Raw genomic sequence first — 25,843 nt, 5'->3', positions numbered from 1 at the left:
AGTAAAACAACAATTTTCACAATTTAAACAAAAAAGTAGTGAGGTCCCCTACCTGTGCTTGGAATAAATGTTCTATTTCATGTATTTATAAGTAGGTTTGAATCAAAGGTAGCAAAGTTGGTGGACAGCACCAAAATATTCAATATGGTATTAAAAATGGGAAAATGGAAAAATCAAGTAACTCCAAAGGATTTCTCCAATCTGGGCTCAACAGGCAACAATATGCTGAAAAGAAGTTCATTGTTAAGTAAATATAAAGTTGTAGCCATGGCAGGGGATGGGGTTCTAATTTCACCTATAAACTAATGAGGTCTGAAATTATAGTAATAATCAGAAAAGATATCAAGGTGAAATTTTCAATAAAAATATCAACCAAGTATAGTAATGGTGAAAAGGACATGTTAAAAATTATCAAGTATTTAAATTAAGTCTTTTGGTATTATAAAACCTTTATACAAATGTATAGGGCAACTGTATGTAAAATGCTGCATACAGTTCTTGCTCAACTCAACCTCAAAAAAAGCTTATTTGTAGAGCTGGAAAAGGTGTAGAAAAGTATCTAAAACTTTCATGAAGTTCCAGATTATAAGGAAAAGCTAAGGTATTGGGACTTCTTTATTTAGGTAAAAGGCAACTGGGACATAATATGACTTTATGAAATAAGAGAAATTTCTCTCTCATAATACTAGAATTTTGGTCCACTCGATGAAATCAAATAACAATATTATCCATGTTTCCTCAAAAGTGAGACTCAGTGTTCAGTGTGGCTTGTTTCATGAATCTGAGGAAGTGGGCTGTAGTTCAAGAATGCTTGTGCCATAATGAAGTTGTTAGTCCCTTGCAACAAAAACTAGTCTAATATGGTTACTCCTCTGAAGACAGTCTTCAAAGTTATACATCATACTTCTCCTGTGATATGAAAATGTTTGACAAACAAAACAAAATATTTCAATGTTTTCCCAAATTTCCACTTTTTCCCTAGGGGCGAAACACACACACACACACACACACACACACACACACACACGTACTGCTTTTACATGGCTTCAAAATTTCTGCAAGTTTTACATCTGTAAGTCCTAGAGCCATTGATTTCATACCTTTTCTCCAATCCCAATTACGGAGAGCAAGACATACAAAGGTTACGGAAAACTGTGCGACTAGAGACATGGGAATGCTGTTTAAAGGTTTTACGCAGTAAATCTGTTACTTACTTTGAAATAGACTTGACTGTTAATTTGTCTACTGTCTCAAAGCACTGTCTGTCTTTAAATCTGTTTGATCAACTCTGCTTCGGCACTGATTGAACTACTGTTACATGGCACTTAATCAACTGCTTTATAGATGGCAAAGATTTACAGCTGATTAGCCTGCATAGTTCAGTTGCTTTTGCTAAAAGTTCTAGGAAAGGATTGTTTTTGTGCCCAAATTGCTCAAAAGAATGGAAAAGGGGCTTGGTCAGAATCTGCAGTGTGAATATCCCAGATTCTCAACACAGTGCTCACTGAAGCAGATAAAGCCACATTAAAGGAGCATTTACTGCTTCAAAATGCCAGCCTTAATAAGTATCTTTTTGTGTGTGCTTTTTTAAAAGCCTTGGTACACCACTTTTCCCCACATCCCTTTATTGAGCAGACACGCATATACTATAGCTGGAGATGTAAAACTAAGCCTCAAATGTTTCATTAGGAAAAAGCTGTGAGGTTTACATTACTAGTCCTCAACAGTGGCACAATTCAGAAGTTAGCAATGATTCTGTGTCCTTTGGAGCGAGGGGAAAGCAGTACTCAGCAATGAATACTTTATCCTTGGCAAGTTAAGTTCAACAATTCAGTTACAGACCAAGAATACAGTGATCAAAACAGGGACAAATAATTCAGTAGAAGAGAGAAGCAAGACACCCAGTGGTTTCCTCTGCAAAATATAATCTTAGTGGAAATTTGTATCAGTGAGTAAATGCAGGGTGTCACTAAACATGAAACGCAAATCCTTCTTACTGATAAATGGCTCCTTCTCTCCTCAATGGTTACAGAAACTGCAAGTATAAAGGGAATTACATACAACTAGCTCAATTCTGACAGACACATCGTAATGTTAGAACACCCTATCCTTCAATACATCTGAAGCAAGTTCCTGTGTATTTACTGCAAGAAAGTACACTTGAAAGCATAGATTGCATCTGCATTTAACAAGGCGTTTTTAATGCAAAAGAAAATAACGTCTGAAACATAAAGAGCATTTAGAACTGGAAAAGAACAGCTTTTAAAGGGTAGTTTAAAGCAGCTGTTTTTCAGCATGGCCAGCTATTGTCTTTTGATAGATAGGCACAAGGCAGAAGGGTTTGAAACTGTTAAGCAAACAAGTGTTCTAATCACATCAACAGGAAACATGCTTCCACTTTTGAAGTCAGCCATCCATTGAAGGGGCTTGATGGTAACTTCTTTGTTAGCAATTGTTTCCAAAGTGGAGAGATTCTTTAAGAAAAATGCGGGAATCTTAATACTTATTGATATGGACAGGATTCTAAACGCTGGCTACTTGTACAAAAGGAATTCTGTAATGTGTTTTGTCAAAGGTAAGGCAGGAATGGGAAACTTCTTCAGCTCCAGATGCTGATGGACCATTGCTCCCATCATTCTAAACTAGGGCAATGAGGGAGTGTGTTTCCATGGTGCCTGGGGCGGGGCAAGGCACATAGGATGAACAGACTCCACCACACCCACCTAGCCCTCGCCACTGCCAGAGGGACACTAACCTGATTCATCGCTGCCTCTTGGTCTCCCTCCTCTCCAGCCTCTGCTTCTAGACTGCTCTATGCCACAGACTCTTCCTGCTCACTAAACCATGTTGCCTCTTCAGCTTCCAGCACCTCCTCCTCACCATCTGCTTCCTCTTCTCCCTCTGATCATTCATTGTCATCATACCACCAATCTCCTGGCTCTGAGCCTTCTTGGGGGTTCCTCAACTGGTGCCTCCCTCCACTCCCCTGCATCCAGCCAATCCATGACACTTGGTAGCAAGAGTTGAATGAGTCAACTACTGTGTGCATTTGGCCATTTTGTTAGTAGGAATATGCACAGGATCTATATCATTTGCTGCATTATAAATCCAGCTCTGCTACTTTGTAATTTATAAGCACCCCAAAACATTTTAACTCTTACAGATAAGAAATCCCTATATAGCAAATTGCATGAGCAGTGACAAGTGAAGATAGGCTTGTAGAATGCTGTTTTCCTTTATGCAGGGGTGCCCAAACTTTTTTCAAAGAGGGCCAGATTTAATGAAGTGAACATGTGTCAGAGCCGACCAAGGTTGTTGAGCTTTTTTTTAGGATTTTACACCAGGGCATATACTGCCACGGGGTCCAGATTAAATTGATTGACTGACTGACTGACGGGCCAGATTAGGCCCCCGAAATAGATTTTGGACGTGATTTAAGGTCATCACATGTATGGGAAAGGTAAGCAACATGCTTTCTTAGGTATATTTTTAAAGCTAAAACACATTCTAAGCAAATATACCCCAAGATATTCGAAGTAAAATGTGCCCCAATTTCAAATATCATCCATATTACCATAATTTTCATACATATTTTGTGAATATGCCACATTTTAAAATAAATCAGCATTTTTATTTTTATTAAGATACACCAGTAGAGGAAGCCATTCTCTTTTTTTCTCTGTTGGTATAAAGCCTGATTTCAAAAATAACTTATCCCACTCTCTCACAGGTAATACTTAAAACCATTGCTCTACTATAAAGTTACAACCTTGCATGTTTTTTTAAAAAAATTTAGAGCTGTGATGCAATTTTATAAACCATACAACAGTAACTCAGCATACTTTCCAAACGAAAGGGCTGCTCGTAGAATTATATTTGTATTTTTTGTAATGAAATGTTCCCATTAGTCCTCAAATGCACACTAATATGTTTGATAGAAGTCTCCCAGCATGAAAACATAGAACACTTACCGTAAGAATGACAGTACCATGGGGCAGGGCAAATCACAACATGATTTCAGGCTGAGTTTGATGCTGGAGGCACAAATGAAAACTGTGCACTTTTATTTCAGCGGACTTTGACAGATGGAAGGGTGCAGCAAATCTCTAATTGTTTAGATCATTAACTCATCTTTCCACCTGCATTCTCTCTGGGAAGAACCCAGTTGGAAGCCTGAAGAACAGCTCACAGCAGCATTTTGGAGTGTGAGCTATTCTACAAATAAATTGGTTTTTTCCCCCCTGAAACATGATGTTTATCTGGCTGCTGCGTTTGTATCCTTAGTTAGCTTTTCTTTCACAAAATCCTCTCTGTTCTGAAGACTACAGATGGCCTTTTGGCCTTGCCATTGGGTCAATCAATCAATGACTATTGTCAATGTATTGTCGGCACAGAGAAGAAAAAGGAAAAGAATACCAGATTGAGATTCATGGTGCGTCATGATGTATCACCACTTATTTCCAGCCCTTGTAAATGCCACTGAATAGGCATCCCTAAATTATGCTCTCTGGTCACTTAGTTTTCAACTGTGCTCAAACTGCAGTACTAGAATTCAAATGTGTAGAATTATCAGTGTTCAAAAATTCCCTCAAAGTAGAATTTCCTTTCTCATAAAACGCTTGCACGCTTAATTATGTTTGAAGTAATTCATCCCATCAGAAACATATCACCAGTGTTTATTCACTATAATGGCCTGTTTCACACAGTAGGGTGGCCTTCTTGCAGTAGCCTGTTGCCTTCACAGAAGTCATTCATTCATATGATCAACTTAATATATGAGCTGGAAGTTTACAGTTCTCAGCTACTTCTGTCTCCTATGCACATTTCAAAGTGCCAGAGAAAGTTCTTGCAGCTGCAATTCTAAACTATAGGCTCATAAATTACATTGCTGAAAGGAATGAGCAACCCTTGCTAGTGCTAAAATAAGTAAGTTAGCCCACTATGAACCAGCCCTTAGTAGTAATGAGTACTATTTAATAACAATTAATTAGCAGTATTTAAAAGCAGTTGGGGTCCTTCCCATCCATGTAATCCCACTGATTACAAATTACAACAGCATGAAATTATATGAAGTTTATATATAACCAGCTTATTGTGCTGAGGAAGAAGTGATTTCTTCTGTTGACATATAGGGGGCTTTGGGGGATCCAAATGTGCTTGTGTACGGAAGCCTGTAGACAACCATGCAGCACAAAGGTATCTTATTAGAAACTGACAAACAGGGATGCACACTTAGACGTATTAATGGAGTGGACAGAATCAGCACAACTTGACACTTGTCAGGCAATGGATAATTAAGGAGGGATGATGGTTATGCAGATCTTTGAAGGTGATGACAAGAAGATTAAATCAACTGCGGTACATAATTGTGAATGAATGGCCGGATTCAAGGAAGAAGAAAAATCAAAGACAAGACTCAATGGAACAAAGTTTAGATTTAATTAACTCTTTTTCAGTTGATGTTTCATTAGACAAGATACAGATATCCTTGAGAACATTCAGCAGCCTATCATATTCCACAAACAATCCAACAGCAACAACTTCAGGGTTCTGATATTTGCTGTTAATGGAGAAATTTGGGAAACCTGAAATAGTAGACCATGCTGGTATAAAAGTTAAATTCTGACCCTTTCTTTCCCCTAGGCATTGTCAACTGCCTTAACTAAGACTTGCCAAGAGTCTGGAACCAATATAACAGAAGGAAAAAGGGAGCTTCAATGCACATTATATATTTATTTCCTAAAATTTATACACTGTTTGATTGCGAAAAACCTCAAAGCAGTTTACAAAAAATAGCAGAATAGCATAGCCTCACATGGACCATAGCATGAGTCAGTCACCACTTTTCTCCTCCAATGCAGAATCTGAATAAATAAATATCTTAGAACCAAAATTCATGTTGAAGTCGAGTTTAATGAATAGATTTCCATGAACATTTGCTTCCTACTCTCTTCTGTGTCTTCTACCATGCTCTCTCTACAGCTATTGCATCCTTATCATTTCTTGGCCAATAAATTATACTAAAACTGGACTTCCCCGTGGCAAGCAAACCCAGCCATACCACGTGAACCTACTTGTGGCATTAAGAACTGTGATACTGCAAATCTTCAGATTCTCAAATTAGGCACCAGAAACACATTCCAGGTCCGAGATGCACAACATTATGGAGGACAACCCCACCATACATTGTTCTATTTGTTTCAGCCACAAATCACTCACCACATAACAACTTCCTTTGGCAACAGCTCTATGGCTATGTTGTTTAAGGTGTACTGTTCACCCCACCCCTAGCAATGGTTCCTTTCCAGGACAGAGTTGGCGTGTATAGGCACCTTGATAAAATGTCCTATTCCGTGATTAACCATGGAACATGTGTGCCACAAGAGCTAGCAATTGCCAGACACCAGCATTCTTGTTATTTCCTAACTAGATACCAACCCATATACATAGATATATAGCACAGAAGAGGGTAAAGGGCTAAAGCTCTCCTACACACACCCCATACACAAACAAGTACCAATTCTGATTGGGCATTCAGTACTGGTTATTTCTGAATGAAAAATAATGAATTCAGGGGCAATGAATATGCTTAACATTTAATGTAGTCTGCCCCTCACATTTGAACCAATTTTGTGGCAATTTAACCTAAAGAGAGAAAGGTGTGTGTGTGTGTGTGTGTGTGTGTGTGTGTGTGTGTCAGAGACAGGGAGAGAAAGATAGAGGGGGTGGAGTGAGAGAGAACATTCAGAACAGAACAGTATTGAAGAACAGATGAATGTATGAAATTGTTTTCATTGTTTCATTACGGTTTTGTTTTCAGGTAGCTTACTTTGGGTCATAACAACCTATTCATGTCAACATTAATTACCAGCAGCAATCATGAGACAGTGACAGGCTTTGTTGCCCTTCGTTGGTTTTTATGAAGTTTGGTAGTCCTAATTTAAAGAGTCACTTGTGAACATCACATGGGAAATAGCTTGATGGATGTTCCTTATTTCACAGCACAACTGCATCACTCAATCAATGGAGGAGACACCAGGGTTAAACATTATTTCTTAAAAGAAATCCTGTGTCTGTACAGAAATTCTATAAAGGACATGACAACTAATCCCAAACTAAACTAGGTAATTGTGAAATTTGGAGGATTACCTCCCTAACTGACCCTTTATGTGGAGGACTCCCACCAACATCCATTTTACATGAGGCCTATAACTGCTTCCTTAATCCCCTAATTTCTGCTGCTACCAGCCATTTCTGGTAATATCTTATTCCCCAAATGACACATAAACAGTAGCAGGCATAAGACAGATAAACAAGAAGGCTTACTTTAAAGGTTAAGCAAATATATTATTTATTCAATCAATACTAGTAGCAGACAGCTTGGTGAGGAAGTGGTGTTCACCTGACCTCCAGTCAGTCATGTCACTGCTGCTCACTAGGTGGTGGAAGGAACAAGGTCAGTGCAATACAAGTGCAACAGCAGGAGCAACAGAACAGGACAGTGGAAATGGACTGTGTAGCCAATCCACTGATCCCACGAGTGCATTTGCACCACACCAACCTTGCCCCTCTTCCTCTATCTCCCTATAAGCAGCAGCAAAATCTTCCAGAAGAGAGGTGAGCACAGTCATGCCACCCAGCTGTCCACTGCTCAAATGTATTTACAGGATAATATGATTTAGCGGGTTAGATAGAATTACGATACTTGCATTTTTGCTTGTATAGTAGCTATTCTGTTAAACCAGTTCCTCTTCTAATCAAAACAAATAGCCCTTCTCCCAACTTCTCCTCCAGTTAGCACTCATAGAAGTCTCAACTGAAGTCTTCCTGCTGGTCAGGAACTCACAAAGAAAACATCACAGAAAAAGTATTTGAGTTGCACGCACAGACACACACACCAGCTTGTGAAAGATTCATTGTTGTTGAGAAATCCATGTACCTTTTTGTTTCAAATGGAATGTCTCAATTCGTAAAACACGGCAGTTCTTCACTGAATATCACTCCTTACAGCACCTCAGAGCTTCTGAGATTTTGGTCCCCACTTAATATAAATTCTACAGAAAGTCAACTACGTATTAAATATAGATCTCAGCATACTGCAGTGCATGTCCTTGTACCATTATGAAATCATGGAAATTTTGGCTAAATACTGTTTTACCTACCATTTTTCTACAACACTGGTTTAATAGTTTAGAAGGTAAAATTCTAAAGCAGGGAATAGACGCACTCGGCATTGTATGGGAATGAAAAGAGCAGTCAGTGGCTAAGCCCTGTGGTTCCACTCTGACCCTCTAAAGCTGAATAATAATTGTTGCTTCTCTCCAGGCAACTTAGCAAGATGCTTTTCCAGTAGAATCAAATAGTTATTAGCTCACTTGCACTCTAATCTTTCAAGGGTCAAAGAGTCAACACACACACACACAAAGACAACAGTAAGACTAGCTGAAAGCACCAAAGAAATTAAATTAAAGAATAGCATAAAATATATAATCTCAGGGGAAAGCACTTCTCCTTTCTTGAACAAGAATTGCTTGTAGAATAAATATTAAGTACATTTTAGGTCATGTAAAATTAACTGGCACAATCCAGCTCTAATAAAGCAACTGTAAAACCCCACGGGGTGGTATCCAACTACTAAGTCATACTCAGAATATGCTCAATGACTTGGTTTGCATGTTGTCTTACCATTCAGCACAAATAAGATAGCTCCTGGAGCTTTGCTTCTCCCTGGCCTTTTGAGCTCCATGCAGCAGCTAAGTCATGGTGTGGTGTGGTGTGGTGTGGTGTGGTGTGGTGTGGTGTGTTGTCCAAGCCTAGGCTATTTCCTCCTTAACCATCATTTGTAATTGGGTTCAGATGTTACACCAAGCAAAACATTGCCCAAAGGGGCTGCTATCTCCTCCTCACGAGGCCAGCCTTTTTGCACTAAGCCATAGTTTGGGCTTAGTATGAAATGTGAGCTATTGAGCTCTGTTATATTAATGGGTCTACTCTGAGTATAACTAACAGTGACTACTGCCCATTAATTATAAACAGAACAGAGCCAAGATGTTTAATTGGGGGTGATTCACCCCGAGTACCACGTCTGGGAGGGTGACAAGAAGGCACCCCATGGGGTGCTTGCCCTGCCGCCCCAGCCGCATGTGAAAGATCCTCTGTTCGCGACTGTAGCCGCGAGCAGAAGTTCCCACCACCGTCCGAGCAGCGTTCGAGCGGCGCTGGCGGCAAACAGCTATGTACAACGCATGTGCAGTGTCGCATGCATGTGCTGTACGTAGTGATGCCACACATGCACTGTACATAGGGGTTTGCCGCTGGCACCGCTGGAGCACCATACAGACCATGGTGGGATCCCTCTTCCCTGGTTCGCTGTAAGCGGCTCCTGCTTTGCTGCTTTACAGCGAGCCAGGAAGGGGTGGACGGGAGCCACGGCTCCCCATCCCTCCCTCCGGGCTTGCTGAGCGGCAAAGCGGGAGCCGCTTACGGCGAGCCATGGGCCCCCCTCCCAGCCTCCCTCCCTCCCTGGCTCACCGTAAGTGGCTCCCACTTTGCCACTTTACAGCAAGCCAGGGAGGGAGGGAGGAGGATGGACGGACAGACGGACGGGAGTCATGGCTCCCGAGAGGACAAGCTGCACAGCTTTGCCAGTGCCCCGGCAAAGCGGCAAAGCTCCCCACTTCCTCCAATGGCTTAGGTTACTTTAGAGTTGTGGGGGTGGGGTGCAGAGGCATAGGAAAGGGAACAGACATTCTGCACCCACCCAAGACTTCCAAGCCTACCCTGAGCTGTCGATGGGGGGGGGAGGGGGTGACAAAAAAAAATTCGCACCAGGTACCACCTGGGCTTGCTATGCCACTGCAGGGAAGTTCTTACAGGGCAGGATAGAAGAAGAAGAAGAAGAAGAAGAAGAAGAAGAAGAAGAAGAAGAAGAAGAAGAAGAAGGAGAAGGAGAAGCAGCAGCTACCACAAAGTTTTAATATACAGCAAGTGATTACATACATATATTCATTGTTAACAAGATTTTAAGAGTTTTGTTGTATGCGAAGAATATGGAAATAAATGCATTGTAGTGCTCAGGACAAAATGAAATGTATAGCAATCCATAAACAATAAAGTACAATGAAGGATAACATTTTTGCACTGTATCTTTGAGAGAGAGAGAGAGGAAGTTTCATACCTTTGAACACTGTTTGTGATTCTGGCACCAGACTAAGGAACCATTATTCTGGGGGAGAGAGAGAAAAGTAGAAGTATTAGTGACATATCTCAAGCTAGGCCAATATTTCCTGTGCCTTCCCACAGTACCTCTTTCCCACTCTGAAAACAAAACAAGAATTTGTTTCCATTTCTGGTTAGGTTGGTGGCTTTCTAAGAGTTTTTTGTGATGCCAACTTCCCTTGCTGACTTGACCAACAAGGTGATAACAAGGGTGCTCAGTCGCAAGCTTATTCCCCACATTTAAGCCACTTGTGAAGAACATCCTGGAGAATTGAACCCCCTGCTCAGTCAAGGGTGAGGAACGATGACTCCTTTCCCACTCCATCATGGTTGTGTGTTTAATTAGGTTTTTCCCCCCCTTATTAAACATTAGTCCCTGCCCACAAAGTAATTTGGGACTATACCCAAGGTGCAGAGGGTGGTCCCAAGTTGGCCCAGGGCAGTTCATCTTGACTGGGGTCTGCAGACTGGAACCAGAGAGTAGACTGGCAGAGTTGTGTGAAGTCCTAATAATTAGTATATAGCTTTTATTTTATTTATTTTAAAAAATGATATATACAATTCTGGACATATACCTCACAGCAGATGTAAAATAACATGGGATGGAGCACTAGCAGGCAAAATCCATATGTTCATCCACCCAGTTCCTTTGATCTTTTTATCTTCTTTTTTGAAGCGTAACTGATAAGAGACAGGGTGCTGTAGCTCTTGACATTGTGTGCACTATCCCTAGCACATGTGGTGCTTTGGAAAGGTGCTTCTTGAGTCATTACCATGCCTCAGACTAGTCAGGATGGTCAAATAAATACCTTCCCAAATACATTAAAGGTGGAGATTCTTTCTCCCAAAATATTTAGAAACATATACATTTCCGCCTCCCCTGATCTTATCCTCATTAGCACATTACATCTTCAGCTCTTAAAACCGTGTCATCTTAAAATCTAATGCTCTTTGGTTAGCAGCAACTACCCATAAAGTTATCTTAAATATACTAAAGCACACATATAAATAAATGTGAAACATAAGACTCATGCAAACGCTTGTGAATGGACAGGAACAGAAGACATAAAAGTTTAGGAGGATGTCATAAATAACATACAGTTAACAGAAGTACTTTAGCAGTCCCCGTGCCAGCCAAGAATTTATTATTTCCTTTTCCAAAACCTAGCCAGTAGTAATGTTAAACTAATATCTCATGGACTGCTTTCAATCCTTTATTCTCCCTATAAAGGAATGACAGAAGAGAACAATGATTGCAGCTGCAGATTAGTAGCAACTAGCTGCATAGTTTTACAGCTCGGTGGCCTCTTTTCACTAAATCAGATGAAGCACTCCTGCTTTTGGAATATGTTGGTCACCTGGAACATTCTACCACAATAAATATCCAAATGCAGAGGCTGCTTCTTCTTGCCTTGAAAGCTGCCACACTAGAGGCTTCAAACACAAACAAAATATGTAGCAAAGTCATCTGCTTATAAATGGCTAAACTAAAATGCTACAGTGGGCCCACAACTGGCATTCCCTTTACATATGCGAATGCAAACTTGTGCAGGGAGAAAATAAATAAATAAATGGAGAGCAGGGGAAACTTGCCATTCCCTGTTCTCCATTTACTTGTTTTTCTTCCACCTGCACACCGAGGTTTTCCTTGCTTGCCATGCTCTCGGAGGGTCCCAGGGCCCTCCTACAAACTTCCCAGTAAGCAGGTCTGAACCTCACAGGCAAGTGCTTCCAGGGGTTCCTGACTTTGAATGATTTTGCCTTTGTACATGGACCTTTGGAGTCAAACTCTTGTGTAAGTGGTGGGCCAGCTGTAGATCTGCTAACTGTGTGCGCTCATATGTCAGATATATTTGCAGTACATGTCTATACATATTTCCTCCAACACAAGTCCCACAGTGTTCAAAATCCCGGGTAAGGGTTCATAGGAATATAGCCTCAGTCAGAACATAGCCTCTGCACACAGTCCAATACTTGCAGCCATTTCTTTCCAATCCCAATGTTTGGGATAGGTGTGACTGCAATTATTCAGGCTTCTTTGGAATACTAGGAAGAATCAGGGAATGGGTTCTTCATAAATACCACAGGCAGGCTTCTGTTCTAAAAATGTCTACTTCAAAGGAAGCCTGCTGAATTCAATGGACATACTCCCAGGAAAGTGGGGTTAGGATTGCAGTCTAATGCATCAAGTTGTAAGGTGGCAAGACTTTTGCTATGGCAAAGTAGAACTCTTTCCTTTCAGAATCTGCCATTGCTGTCTTCTAATTCTTAGTATTATAAGCAATATAATAGAAGACTAGCTTTTTGTTACATTTAGAGTAAATTTTCCATTTTCTATCCCCTCTCCTTCTGAAAATATTTCTGTTCACAGTATGGGTGCATTTTAACTTTTAATGTAAAGTGCAAAAAATGAAAACTGGGAGGAGGTCATAGGAGCCAACTTCTAGGGGCCAAGGTTCCTTTAGCTTCCCCCAATAAGATATTGAGGGAGCTGCCCCACCCAAGTTGATGGGCATTGCCATTCAAATGGTGTGTATGTGCTGCGTCTTGTGGGGTGGGGCTTACCTGCTCCCCCAATATTTTATTCAAGTTGGCACCCCTAAATTAAAACAGCCTACAAAAGTTGCTTGTCTGCAAAATTATTTAGTATGTATAGCCAAAATGGGAGTAAGATTTACAAGCCAATTATCACTCATGCAATTATTTTTCTTTCTGAGGTCTCTGTGGTTTAATCAAATTTTAACCACCCATGTAAGTCTTTTTCCACTTCTTTCAAAATGAGGAATGGGACTTTCAAATGAACACCAAATGTATATCTGAGATACAGCCATGGAATATGCAAACAAGTGTTGTGCCCCCACATTCCTTCTAATATCAAAGTTGGTATGCGTATCACTTTGGCTGTGAAATGGGCCACTGTCAGAAAAAGTACTGGCTTCTGCAAATTCAGGGAACTCCTATCTCTTTATATAGCTATTAAGTTTTCTGCCCCTGAGTCTGAGCACTTTAGCAGTATTTAGCACAAGGATGTGAAATCTGTAGTCCAGATATTACTGGACTACAATCATTCATGACCATTGGTCATGCTATCTATGGGCATTGGCGGAGGAAGAGGAGTGCGGAGGGAGCGCACTGCCCCCCCCCCGGCAGCACGATCCCAGTGGGGTGCCATCACGGCTGCCTCCCCCCCCCCATGCTGGGCACCACGCCCCTGCAGATGGCACGTCACACCCCCAAGACACGCACCACACTCCCCGGATGCGCGCCAGCCATGCCCCCACCTGCTCCCCCCCCCCGTGCCAGAGCATGAAGCTCCGCCACTGTCTGTGGGCTGATGCAAGTGAAATGCAACATCCTCATCCCTGACACAGCACAACAGGAAAGATTTCAGAAGTGTGGGAAGAGACAAATGTGTACATTTCCCCCCTCCTAAAATCTTTCTCCTCCCTGCCCTGCAGTGCTATAGTTTCTGTTTCAAGAACACTTGTTTATGCAAGAGGAATATTGTTGCAAATCCCAAATTGTATACTTTTATATGCAAACATCAGAAAGCAACTTGTGCAGGTCTCTCTCACTTTCAGCTAGCTCCAGCCAGACACACTCAGCTCACTCATGCACAAACTCTGGAAAGCACTGGTCTGAGACCCTAATCCTGTAAAATGAATCGCCCATTCAGGGGACCATCCACAGTCATTAAAAACATAACCCTGAGAAAACAAAGGCCCTAGCCACTCATTCACCATGATGAAGCCAGCCAAATCCACAACAGTGTTACTGCCCACAGATGCATACATGGTATATCTACAGGCCTCCAGGCAATGTGCAAGTAGTTTAAAAATTCATTCAAGTTCTTTTCCAATACCTTTCTTTTCATAACCAAGAATGACAGAAAATCTATCTGCGGGAATATGGAAGAAAATCCTTTTGAACAAGAAGCAACCTTCTTCTCATCTATTTTGTTTCATCACAGTGCCCAAGGACAAAGATTTAAATTGCAAGATCATGAAGTATGCTTTTTGCAGGCATGTGATGATTTGATGGTATTTGACAAAATTGATCGCTGCAAATGGAAAAGGTAGAGCATCTAAATCTTGAGCTAAAGCACAAAGGTAGGTAGAGATATTTATTGCACATACAAATGATGAACAATACTGATGCATTTCATGCATTTAAGGTTATTTATTGGTGGATGAATCAAATTAAAAACACATGGTATAATTATCAGAAAGTGTCTTGGAGGAATTGATTTATATAAGAACTATTCATGCCCAATAAAATGCCAATCTAACAGTGTCCCTCCATTCTTACATTTCCTGGCAATAAAGTTATATGTGCTTGGTTGGTACCACTTCAGAATGCAAGCTTAGAACTTACAGTAAATGGCTGAATAATTCTTGAATGGTCCTTCTCCCTAGCTTCCTTGACAGATTCATCACATAGGCCATACATGTACATATAGGCTTCCCTACTCCAGACATCCATGATCAACCAGAGGAAATCAGGGCAAGGAAAATTGTGACATTCCCCCCCCCCTTCCCTCCCTGTCCCTTTGCCTTGTGTGCCGTGGATTTTTAAATTGTAAGGCTGTGGGCAGGGATCTGTCTTATCCTATTTGATTGTATGTAAACCACTTTGGGAGGGATGCGGGTGGTGCTGTGGTCTGAACCATAGAGCCTAGGGCTTGCCATTCAGAAGGTCGGCAGTTCGAATCCCCGTGAAAGGGTGAGCTCCCATTGTTCGGTCCCAGCACCTGCCCACCTAGCAGTTTGAAAGCACATCAAAGTGCAAGTAGATAAATAGGTACCACTCACGGTGTTTCCGTACACTGCTCTGGTTCACCAGAAGAGGCTTAGTCATCCTGGCCACATGACCCGGAAACTGTATGCCGGCTCCCTTGACCAGTAAAACAGGATGAGCGCCGCAACCCCAGAGTCGTCCACGACTAGACCTAAAGTCAGGGGTCCCTTTACCTTTACCTTTAAGCCACTCTGGGAGACCTTTCTGGTGGAAGAGTAGGGTACAAATGTTCCAGATAAATAAATTACTATTTTTCAATTAGCCTATGTATAGTAGATGTAGAATTATACCGCAATGCAATTATGGCATTCAATATCATTCACCGTTCATTTAGCACCTTTTTAATGCCCTTCCAAACCCTTAAGTCAGTGGTGTCCAAACTTTTTTCAAAGAGGGCCAGATTTGATGAAGTGAAGGGCCATGAGGGCCAACCAAAGTTGTTATCCTTTTTTTTAGGAAAACTGCCTTTTATTCAATACCAAAAATGTTGTGAAAGAAGAAGAAAAATAGAATTCAGATAAATGATATCATGGAAATGGCACTCTCCCTCATTTTACGAGAACTTTTAACAACTTATACAATAGGGAAAATCCTGTTCAGAAGCACTTTAAGTCTAAGAAAGTGCATACTTGCTTGTTAACTATTTATAGCAGGCATCCCCAACCTGCAGCCCTCCAGATGTTTTGGCTTACAACTCCCACGATCCCTAGCTAACAGGACCAGTGGTCAGGGATGATGGGAACTGTTGTCCAAAACATCTGGAGGGCTGCAGGTTGGGGATGCCTGATTTACAGTATAAGAATATAAAGTGTTTAATTCTTCTGCATCATTTAGGGCACCAAGGATCCCAACAAAATGCAACCCATTCCCTTGCACAAGGGAGCACAATGCTAACTATTGCATTTATCATTACTACCTCAAACTACCTTGAAACACTGGCCAAGACTATCTCAAACCAAGGCTACAATTTTCAGAGTTACAACTGCATCTTACATATAGCACATGAGCAGTGTGGCACATGCTATAGAGCTCAGAGAAGTCCTTTAGTCATGTACACACACATACTATACACATCTGCAAACATGCACACACCCTCAGTGGTAGAGAACATGCATGTAGAAGTTCCCAGGTTAAGTCCTTGGCATCTCCATTGAAAAGGATTCAGGTAGCAGGACTGAAAAATACCTTGGGAGCCCACTGCTAGTCAGAGCAGGCACTATTAGGTTGGAAGGTCTAATTCGCTATAAGATAGCTTCATACATTCATAAAATTTCCCCCTGAAATAGTCTCCCTCTACAGCTTGACCACTCCCAATTCTTCACCCAAATTCACATAAACATGGGAGAATTTAAGTACATATTCTGATGTAGTACTGTGCAGGTCCAGATTCCACTCTGCGTCCTAAAAATTTGTTTGAAGAAGTGAAGCCTTAGTCACAATGCATTGTTGAAATAAATATTAGCAGGCACTTTACATGTTATTCTGATTTATGATTCATTTTGACTGACTTTATCTAGGGTGTCTCTTTTGTAAAATATATTGTACACCACTTAGAAACTACAATATTAAGGGATATATAAGTTGTTGAAAAAAACATAAATACATGCATACATTTTGGAATGGGGCATCAAGGTTCACTTGCAAGTGAAATTATTATCTTCTGTAAGTTTGCTTTTTCCAAGATCATTCTTGTAAAAGCTTACACAGACTCCCAATGAGCATCAACACAAAATGAAAAAAATATCACACAAATGAGATTCAAGGGAGGTACGGAATTTCCAAAAAATACTAAGAAGCAAATTCACATTAGTCAGTCAGGGATTCCCTGATGTCTGTCCTAAACAAACAAGTTTATATATCCAAGGTTTCATCTTAGAAATCTATTCTGGATTATCTCCAGAACCTTGAAATCCACCTACACAACTAAACTCTATATGGAAACATCTGCATGCCTAGCACTTAATCAACATAACACACAATGTAATTTATTAGGTAGCATTCTTCTGCCTATGTCTATCCATCTGCACTTTGCCACTCTCAAAAAGTCTGGTTTTCCTCTAATGGAATAAAGAACACAGGAATAGGAACTGGATCACACCTGTGCATATGGGCTAAGTATACTGTCTTTCCTATTTTATCACATTATAAGCAATGCTCTGCAGACTACATGGCTCTAGAGATTCCTATAAAAGCCTAATACACTGAAATCTGAAGGTTCTCCAGAGGCATCTCTTCTAGACAAGACACACAGACTTTTCAATTTGTCTAAAACAGGGGTGGAGAACCTATGGCCCTCCAGCTGTTGCTGAGCTGTTGTTGGGCTCCAATTACTATCAGCCTCAGCCAGCATAGCCAGTGGTAAGTGATGGTGTGATTTATAGTTTAGCAACATCCAGAAGGCCACAGGCTGCCCATCCCTGATCTAGAACACGTGGCTAAATTGTAGTAATTTTTCCATGTAGAGAACTAAATTTTTCTAGAATTGTAGGGTTGGAAGGGACCACAAGGGTCATCTAGTCCGACCCCCTGCAATGCAGGGATCTTTTGCCCAATGTGTGGCTCAAAGCTATGGCCCTGAGATTAAGAGTCTGGTTCTCTACCAACAGAACTATCCATGACACTGGTTAAGTTACATATGGATACCACAAAGCATATCACAGTTACACAGTTACAGAGATCTATACATGGCAGGAAGTGAAATAGTTTCATTCTTGCCAGAGTGACTACATTTACAAAAGCAACAAAAACACTAAGCATGAAGTGCAGGTATGTTGCTTGTCCATTTTCCTTTTCATTGCTTCCCTTCAAGGCTTTTTTTTTTACTGTCTTGGGCCTACTTGGAGAGATTACACAGGAAAACATTAACGAGTTGTTAAAAGTTAAGAAACACACCCACACACCTCTCCTTTATTTCATTTGTTAAGATATTTCTATAATATTTTCCCCAAAAGCTAAAAGTGCTGTAGAACAGCAGCAGCACCACCACAAAGACACAACATCCAACCACAAAATCAGAAAGTTCTGTTGTGCTAAAGTACCATGTGTCTTTAAGCTTCTCTACAGTTAGTGGAGTTTTCATGCATGACAGAGAACCAGGCAGCTCAATCCAAATTAGAATTTCATTGCCATGCTCCCAAGATTATAGCAATTTATGAAGTGTATGACACAAAAATGATATATGGAGTGATTAGACACAAGAAACACTACAATATGGTTCACAGCCAAGCAGGGATTAAGAGGTTTTATCCAGAGGTCGGCAACCATGAGGGTCGCTTAACTGGCCCATGAGCCACCCCCAAATTGAGCAGCCTGCTTGGTAAGTCCCCGCACGCTGTGCTAAACTGGCACAGTGTGGCATGGGACTCTCTTCCGTGGCTCCGGAAATTGCTTCTGCCCATGCCCAGGCACCAGAAATCGCATTTGCGCAGCCGTGATTTTCAGCGTCTGGGCATGCGCAGAAGCAATTTCCGATGCAGTGGACATGTGCAGATGCGATTTCCAGCGCTGCGCTGCGCTAGTCCGGCCCATGGAGGATCTCCTCGGGAGTGATCCAGCCCATGCCCAGTAAGCCTTGCTGACCCCTGGTTTTATCTCACCCCTTAAAGAAGAGTACAAGCCATTCACATCTTAGAAGAGACTCAATTTTAACAACTATGGCTGAAAACTATGGCTATGGCTGTGTTCTTAATAGCCTTGTATTTGTCATGTAGATATGCAGTGGTACCTCGGGTTAAGTACTTAATTCGTTCCAGAGGTCCATACTTAACCTGAAACTGTTCTTGACCTGAAGCACCACTTTAGCTAATGGGGCCTCCTGCTGCCGCCGCGCCGCCAGAGCACAATTTCTGTTCTCATCCTGAAGCAAAGTTCTTAACCTGAAGCACTATTTCTGGGTTAGCGGAGTCTGTAACCTGAAGCATATGTAACCTGAAGCGTATGTAACCTGAGGTACCACTGTATCTCAAATCCTGATCTTTCTCCAAGGAGCTCAAAGTGGCACACATGGAGATTATTATCCCACTTTAGCCTCAGAACAACTTTCTTCCACAGGTTGGGCCTCAGATTCCCTAGTGAGCTTCAGGACTGAGAGGGGAAATTACCCAATTCTCCTTGGCCCAATGCCAACTACCTAACTGAATGTGAACAACAACTGGACCATGCAAGGTGAACAGAAGTTTCCTCTGCACAATGTGGATGTCTAATACAATAGAACACAACCTATTTCCGTCTTCACGCGACAAAGATTTAGCTATGTTTTCTCCCAACTGTAATCTGCCGTACTCTGCCCTGCAGCGCCACACATCTATTGCTATTCACAAGTGCACAGGGGTATTTTACTACTTGAGTTGAACTATTCTTTTTTTACCAATTACAGAACACACAAACAGTTCAATCCCATTCCTCCGGAGCATTTTATGTAGAGAAAAAGTGTGTATGTATGGAACTATTTTTTAAAAAAACAGCTCTGACAAAACTCCAAAGCTTGTATACTATTCCCTACAGATTGTGGCCCAGTAAAAAGCATCATTTAACCTACTTTACTTCCTTTGAGACCAGCTTAGTAACTGCCATCAAAGCAATGTCTCCATACAGTAAATCAAAGACTGGTGCAGATGAATCAGAGATCTCTTAGGATGAAACATGCAAGTCTTGTATTTCTTGCTATAAGACAATTGGTCCTGCTGTTCAAGCTATAGCAGTTTTCGCTTCTTTTAAAGTCTGAAGACAGGTAGTGGATTATTGTACTGCAGCATCATTGACACTTTAAATGTCCTTCTGAAATGGCTATGGTAAAGTAACAGTGCAAAGTTACCTTTGTTTGCATGACAGAACAATGCTGGCCACACCTGCTTGACCAGGACATCACCTGTATATCCCAAGTAGTAAGGACAATGTTATGTTTGCCATATACCTCTTCACTTCCTCTCTTTTCTCAATTAAAAGAGAACAGAAAGTTTAACCTTTATTAACAAGATCACTTCGCCTTTTGTATATTACCACTGCTTCAAGTTTTAGAAGTATTTAATCCCCTATAATTTAGATGGATTGAATTTTTCTTTCACAGGTTAGGATTAAAGCCACTGATTTGCAATTGATTTGCATGGGGGGAGAGACCAACCAGTTATTAAGTCCTAACTGAGTAATTTGCAGCTTATTTCACCCTGCTAATTAAAATGTAATCACTATTGTTTGGCAATGTGCATTCTGTCAGCAGTTTTTACTTCAGAAAGAAATCATGCCAAGAAAGCACACACATAAAAAGGCCTTTCACTAAGAACTGGCTGGTGTAAATTGCTTCCTTTAGCCAGTGAAACTGTAAAACAAAAAGAGTTACAACCAACTGACAACAGTAAAAAAAAGGGGGGTTAACTAATCCCCTTTCAGGATAATTAACTGGGTTTAACAATTTCCAGCTTTTGATATATCTCTTGAAGAAAAGACATGTTCATAGAAGGCAGTTTTTGGTTTGAATTTTTATCTAGTGTATCTTTATCTAATCAATACTTAACTATACTAATCATGAATGCAGATGGGTTACAGTGTGGGGGGGGGGTGCGTGCATGCTCTATACACCCTGCATTCTTGAAACAACAGAGTGCACTTCTGATTCTTCTTCTTTCTGGTTCACCTGAGTGAAGATTAATACACTGAGTACAAAAGTAGGCATTTTCATAGACAGATGAAATGTTCTTGCCCTACCACAGATTGTTCCTTGAATGTGAAGTCCATAGTAAGGATGACAATCAAGCTCTATCTCTTTACTTTTTCATCACCTAGTCTGGATTTGATTTTGTTTGTCTTGCTTTGCTGTGCTTTGGAATCATCATACATACATTGTGCATTCAAATGAAGAGCTTGTCTAAAAAGTGAATGTGTTAGTTTTCACTTGCAAATGGGATGCTGGGAAATTATTATAATTCATTCAGTTCATGGTTGAGATCTTATTCTTTACTCGGTTGTTGAGACCTAGAAACAGAATAAGTGAAAACATGAAAGTGAATGAAAACTAAGAGTAATAGAAGCAGACCCATTGATTTCATTACATCTCCTCTGAGTAGGACTAACATTGGATATCTCTCCCATGAATGCAAAAAGAAGAAAAAATGCAAAAGCAGATGAATAGCACCTTTCATAACCATTCTTTAGTAAGAACCATAAGGTTTTGTAGCATTTTATAGCCTAAAAAAACTCACTATGGCATAAACTTTAATGGACCAAAGTCTACTTCTACCTTTAAAAGTGTGCTACAGAGAGCACCATACAAACAGGTGCAGTCAATCCTATACAGTATACATTTGCTTAGTACGATCTCTCATTGAGTCAGCAGGATTTTGTCACAGGTAGTAAGTGAGAGTACTCTCGTGCCATATCTTTGCTGACTAGTCTGTATTGTAATTCTTGCCTACTTCGTGGAATATAAGTAATCATATATACATTGTGCTGTGCATTATGCATGTATTTAATGTGAGAGCTTAGCTCATTGAGAAATACTCTACAAATGTTGATGTTCCCCACCACCAGTTAGCAAGGCTCAATTATATACAATAGCTTTCCTCCAAACCCTTCAAAATGAGCACAGGAACTTATCTCTGCCCACTCCAATTATTACACTCTCCTCCCCACAAAGTGGATACCAGCACATGTGAACAGAGAAAGTATTTAAAGTGGGTTTATTTAAAAACCAAGCAACCGTGATGTATCAAGAGTCTTTTAATTTATCAGACTTCCTGAGTCACTGTGTCAGCAATATGTGCTGAATTTTAAAATGAAGAACTTATGGATATGATAAATATGTCCATATTGGAATTACCAGTAGCCAGTTTGCTCTTATCTTTGAAATAAAATCTACTCAAATTGATGAAAGTAGAACTCTGTGGCACAAGGTATGCTATGTTCTGTTGTAGAATCTGGAGAGGCCACATCTGTATAAATGTAACAGCAGGTGCCCTCTACAACTAGACTACAACTCTGTACCCTGTAACACACCTACATCCTATTTATTTCAACAAGGCTTAAGCACACTTAACTGGACATAGGATTGTAGCCTTAGGGGACACACTGCATCCCTCCCACCCGGCAGCTTCCCACGCTGTTGATTGAATGCTTTGCAATAAGCAAGAGATGCACACAAATAGCCTCCTTGTTAAACAAGGTGCCCTTTATCCCTGCCTTGGTTATCCCAGAACTACTCATGCAAGCTGCACTGGCAGAACAGATACCTGGATGATTCTGTTCCATGGTGTGAATTGCCAGGAAGTAAAGAAGAACTAAACAACACTAATAGATTCATGCATACCCATACAAGAAGCAAGGTTCAAAGGTCCAAGGAATATAATTATGAGACACAGATGTGCATTTAGATAGCAAGCTTTGGACTGGGGAAAAAATACAATTAGGCCACAGTCCTATACGTATTCTATTACATAAGAGGAAGCCTCATTGGGCAAAATGAGTCTTACTTCTGAGTAGGTGCCAAGATAAAGGCTTATGCTGTTAGCCTCACATGATCACAGAGGTTGTGCTCATCTGGATTTTTAGAGTAACTCTAGTTTAAGCATAGAAAGTGATGGCAGGAAAAGCCTGGATTTATTTTTTTCTATTAATTAAAAAAAAGCCTGATCAGAAGGCTACAAGAATAACCCCCTCACTCAGGAAATCAGTACCTATTCTGTACAAGGTGTTTGTAATTCTACACAATAAAACCATGGTTGCATGTAACATCCATATTCTAAGAGGCAGCATAGAGGGGTGTTTTGCTGCATCTTTTTTCTTCTGGTCTGACAATGGACATTTATATAAATGGATTTCTGAAACAATGAAAATCAAGAAAACCTTTACAGAAGGAAAAACTATTCCCCAACACACATGAATTCTGAATATAAAGTAGCTTATGGTCCCATCATCTTACCACTTCATACTTTCAGAATATCAACCTAAAACACAGTACCATCAAATCTGCCTACTTTTTAAAGGAGTGCATTAATAAGAAACAAGTTACTATATGCTGCAAAAATGCTTAGGGTAGGTTACAGAAAACACAGTTATTGATTATCACATCACCACCACCCATTCAGTTGCTTTTGGATTCAAAAGCACTGGTGGAAAATTGAGCCATTATCGTCTCCTGCTTCTTTTTCCAGGCAAAATCAAAACACGATCTGCACGTGAGTGATCAGGGAGAATTGCTCCAGCACATTGCCTTTGGCAGGAAGCACAGAAGCTACATTACACACTCTGTGCTATCAAAATAACTGCCAGAGAAAGAAATGCAAAGTAAATGGGACACCTGCAGAGATCCACATAAGAAATTAACTTCTTCCCTCCCTGCCTTCAGGGGTCACCTTTTTTCAAAGTGCCCTGTTTTCTGAACTTACAGCCCAACCCTACGCAGCGTTAGGCAGGCTGGAACATCTAAAGCCCGTGATTTTAGTAGAGTCAGGCAGCCTGAACTCTGAAAAGAATCAAGCAGCTTGTGTGCTAAACTGTTCTTGGCCAATCAACTAGCAAACCGGTTGCGAGCCTTATTGCAAAGACACAACTGTAGAATGCAGGGCTGCATTCAACCACAGCGAAATGTAAGAACAACTTCAGCATCTACCAGGACTCTCTCATTCACACATGCAGACACTTGCAGGCTTGTACTGAAAGGGACCAGTAAGAATGAACTGAATGTTTTACTGGGCAAGGGAGAGGTTCCCCTGTGTACCTTCTTCTACCTTTTCAGCAATTTCAGGAGGCAAGCAATATAGACATGCCATAACGCTTTCCAGTAAGAAAGAAGCTGACTGGAAATCACAAACTTTTATCATGGGTTGGTGAATCCAGAATAACCACCTCTCTCTAGTTACTCGCACTCACTAGAAAGAATAGAGACCTCTTTGCCACTCCGATAAAATAATAATTACTGTACTAACGTAGATGGGAAATATGTCCCACACGTGAACAGGCATCGCGGAAAGGAAAGGGGACGCCAGCCCTTATTTATTTGTTTTTAAAATTGTGTGTGTTGCTAGTAGGGTTGCGAGTGACTGTTTAGGAGTAAATCATCTGCTTTCAGAGGTTCGGCGATCGCCCTGTCAGACCAGGCACCCCTGTCGCCCCACTTCAAGATCTGCGTGGCTTGATCCGGAGTAACTGACCACCTTCTGCTCAATGCAAACACGAATCACAGAGACGTGTGTGTGTGTGTGTGTGTGACCCTTGGGATTGTGTAAATCGGGGGGCAACTGCCGCACTCCGCTCACTACGCTTAACGCCTCCCGAGGCCCCCCCCCCCCCGCTTTACGCGTGTCTCCCGGGGAGCAAATCCCGCCGCGTTCCACGGGACTCGCGTAAAACGCGAAGGAGGCTCCTCAGCCTTGCGCGCAGGTGCCGCCCGCGACCCCTCACGTCCCCTCGTCCCCTTCCTCCCGCTCCCTCTCTCCCGGCTGAAGCCACCCAGCCTCGCGCTTCCTTCCCCCGGAGAGGAGCGCGCGAGTTGGAGCAAGCCAGGTGCGAACGAAGTGCTGAGGGAGAGAGGCTTCGCCCTGCCCTCCCGCCCGGGAAGCTTCTCGCTTTCCCCCCCGCCGCCGCCGCCCGTACCTGGAAATGCTTGAAGAAGGCGGAGATGCGCGTGATCTGCAGGCTGAGGCACCTGGAGGTGCACCTCGCTCCGTAGACGCTGGCCGCCGAGAAGGAGTCGTCCTGCCTGCGAGCCGCCTCTCCTGCGGCGGCGGCAGCAGCAGCGCCGCCTCCGCCGCCGGCCGCCACGCCGGGCAAGCAGCCCCAGGAAGAAGCCGTAATCCAGAGGAGAAGGGTCAAAGGCACGCCGGGCTCCTGAAACCCCATGGCTTTGTGTATAACGCGCGCCGGCGAGAAGGAAGCGCGGGAGGAGGAGGAGCAGCAGCGAAGCCCCGACAGCAGCCGCCTTCAGGACGCTCGGCGCGCGCCACTGAGGCGAAAGGAGGCGAGACGAGGCAGCCTCGGCGCGGGGAGCAAACTCGGCGAGGGGGGGGGGGGCGAGAGAAAAAGTTCAACCATCCAACTCTCTTCAACCCCCCGCCAGTCTCCGCCGAGCTCACCGCCCTCCCCTCACTCCCAGGAGGGGGTGGGGAGAGGGGTGACAGAAGGCGGCGCGATTGGCTGCGGGAGGCCTGAGTGGCAAGCGCGGCGGGAGGGGGCGGGGTGTCTGACCGCAGGCAGGTCGCGCGAGCGGCGGTGCTGCTGAAGCGAGGGAATGGGTTGTGGATGGGGGGGGGGGGGGCTTGGCGTTGTTGAAAAGGCGGGAGGCTTCGGGTGAAGAACTTTCTGCCGTGCTGCACACGGCATGGGCTGAAGCGTTGCGAAGCTCCCGCGAAGACGGGCGCCCCTCTCCAGCCAGGCGGGCGGGAATCGTGCATCTGCCGCGCGCAAAACACCTGACGGAGCACCTTCGCCAAGTGCAGCGCGCGGGCAAAGGGGCAAAGGCTCGAAGGGATGAGGGCCTGAGGGGAAGTTTGGCTGCCTGAGGCGGAGCGCCAAATGATTCCCCACTCACCCACCCACCCACACACAAACCATAGCTGTCAACTTGTCCCTTTTCTTGCGAGGAATCCTATTCGGAATAATGGAATTTCCCTTAAAAAAGGGAAAACGTTGACAGCTATGACACAAACCCACAAGTATGGGCAGGTAGGTTCTCAGCCTGCATACCAGGTGGAGTTGATAGACAGCTGCCCTGGACACAGAGTTAACCTGCGCCTCCATGGACAGCTGTGAGTCCAAAATGACTCCCAGGCTGCGCACCTGGTCCTTCAGGGGCACAGTTACCCTATTCAGGACCAGGGAGTCCTCCACACCAGCCCGTCCC

The 25,843-nt window shown here is 42.4% G+C and overlaps 1 protein-coding gene across 2 annotated transcripts in view; it reads right to left on the bottom strand.

Annotated features, from left to right (window-relative positions):
- Positions 1-25,099, bottom strand: part of ANOS1 (anosmin 1) — an 86,986-nt gene extending 61,887 nt beyond the window's left edge. Inside the window, exons 1-2 of one of the 2 annotated variants that reach the window (XM_028727728.2) lie at positions 24,598-25,098; positions 10,178-10,225 (exon numbers count right to left, since the gene is read on the bottom strand). In XM_028727728.2, the coding sequence (XP_028583561.2) occupies positions 10,178-10,225; positions 24,598-24,843 (294 nt within the window). In that variant the 5' untranslated portion in view covers positions 24,844-25,098. Of the gene's footprint in view, positions 1-10,177; positions 10,226-24,597 lie in introns of both variants that reach the window. The other variant, XM_077927527.1, reaches the window with a different exon arrangement.
- Positions 25,100-25,843: the final 744 nt, after the last annotated feature.

The sequence above is a fragment of the Podarcis muralis genome, chromosome 4, assembly GCF_964188315.1.
Source record: "Podarcis muralis chromosome 4, rPodMur119.hap1.1, whole genome shotgun sequence".
NCBI lineage: Eukaryota > Metazoa > Chordata > Lepidosauria > Squamata > Lacertidae > Podarcis > Podarcis muralis.
The sequence above is the reverse complement of the archived record's forward strand: the minus strand, read 5'-3'. Positions and strand labels throughout refer to the sequence as shown.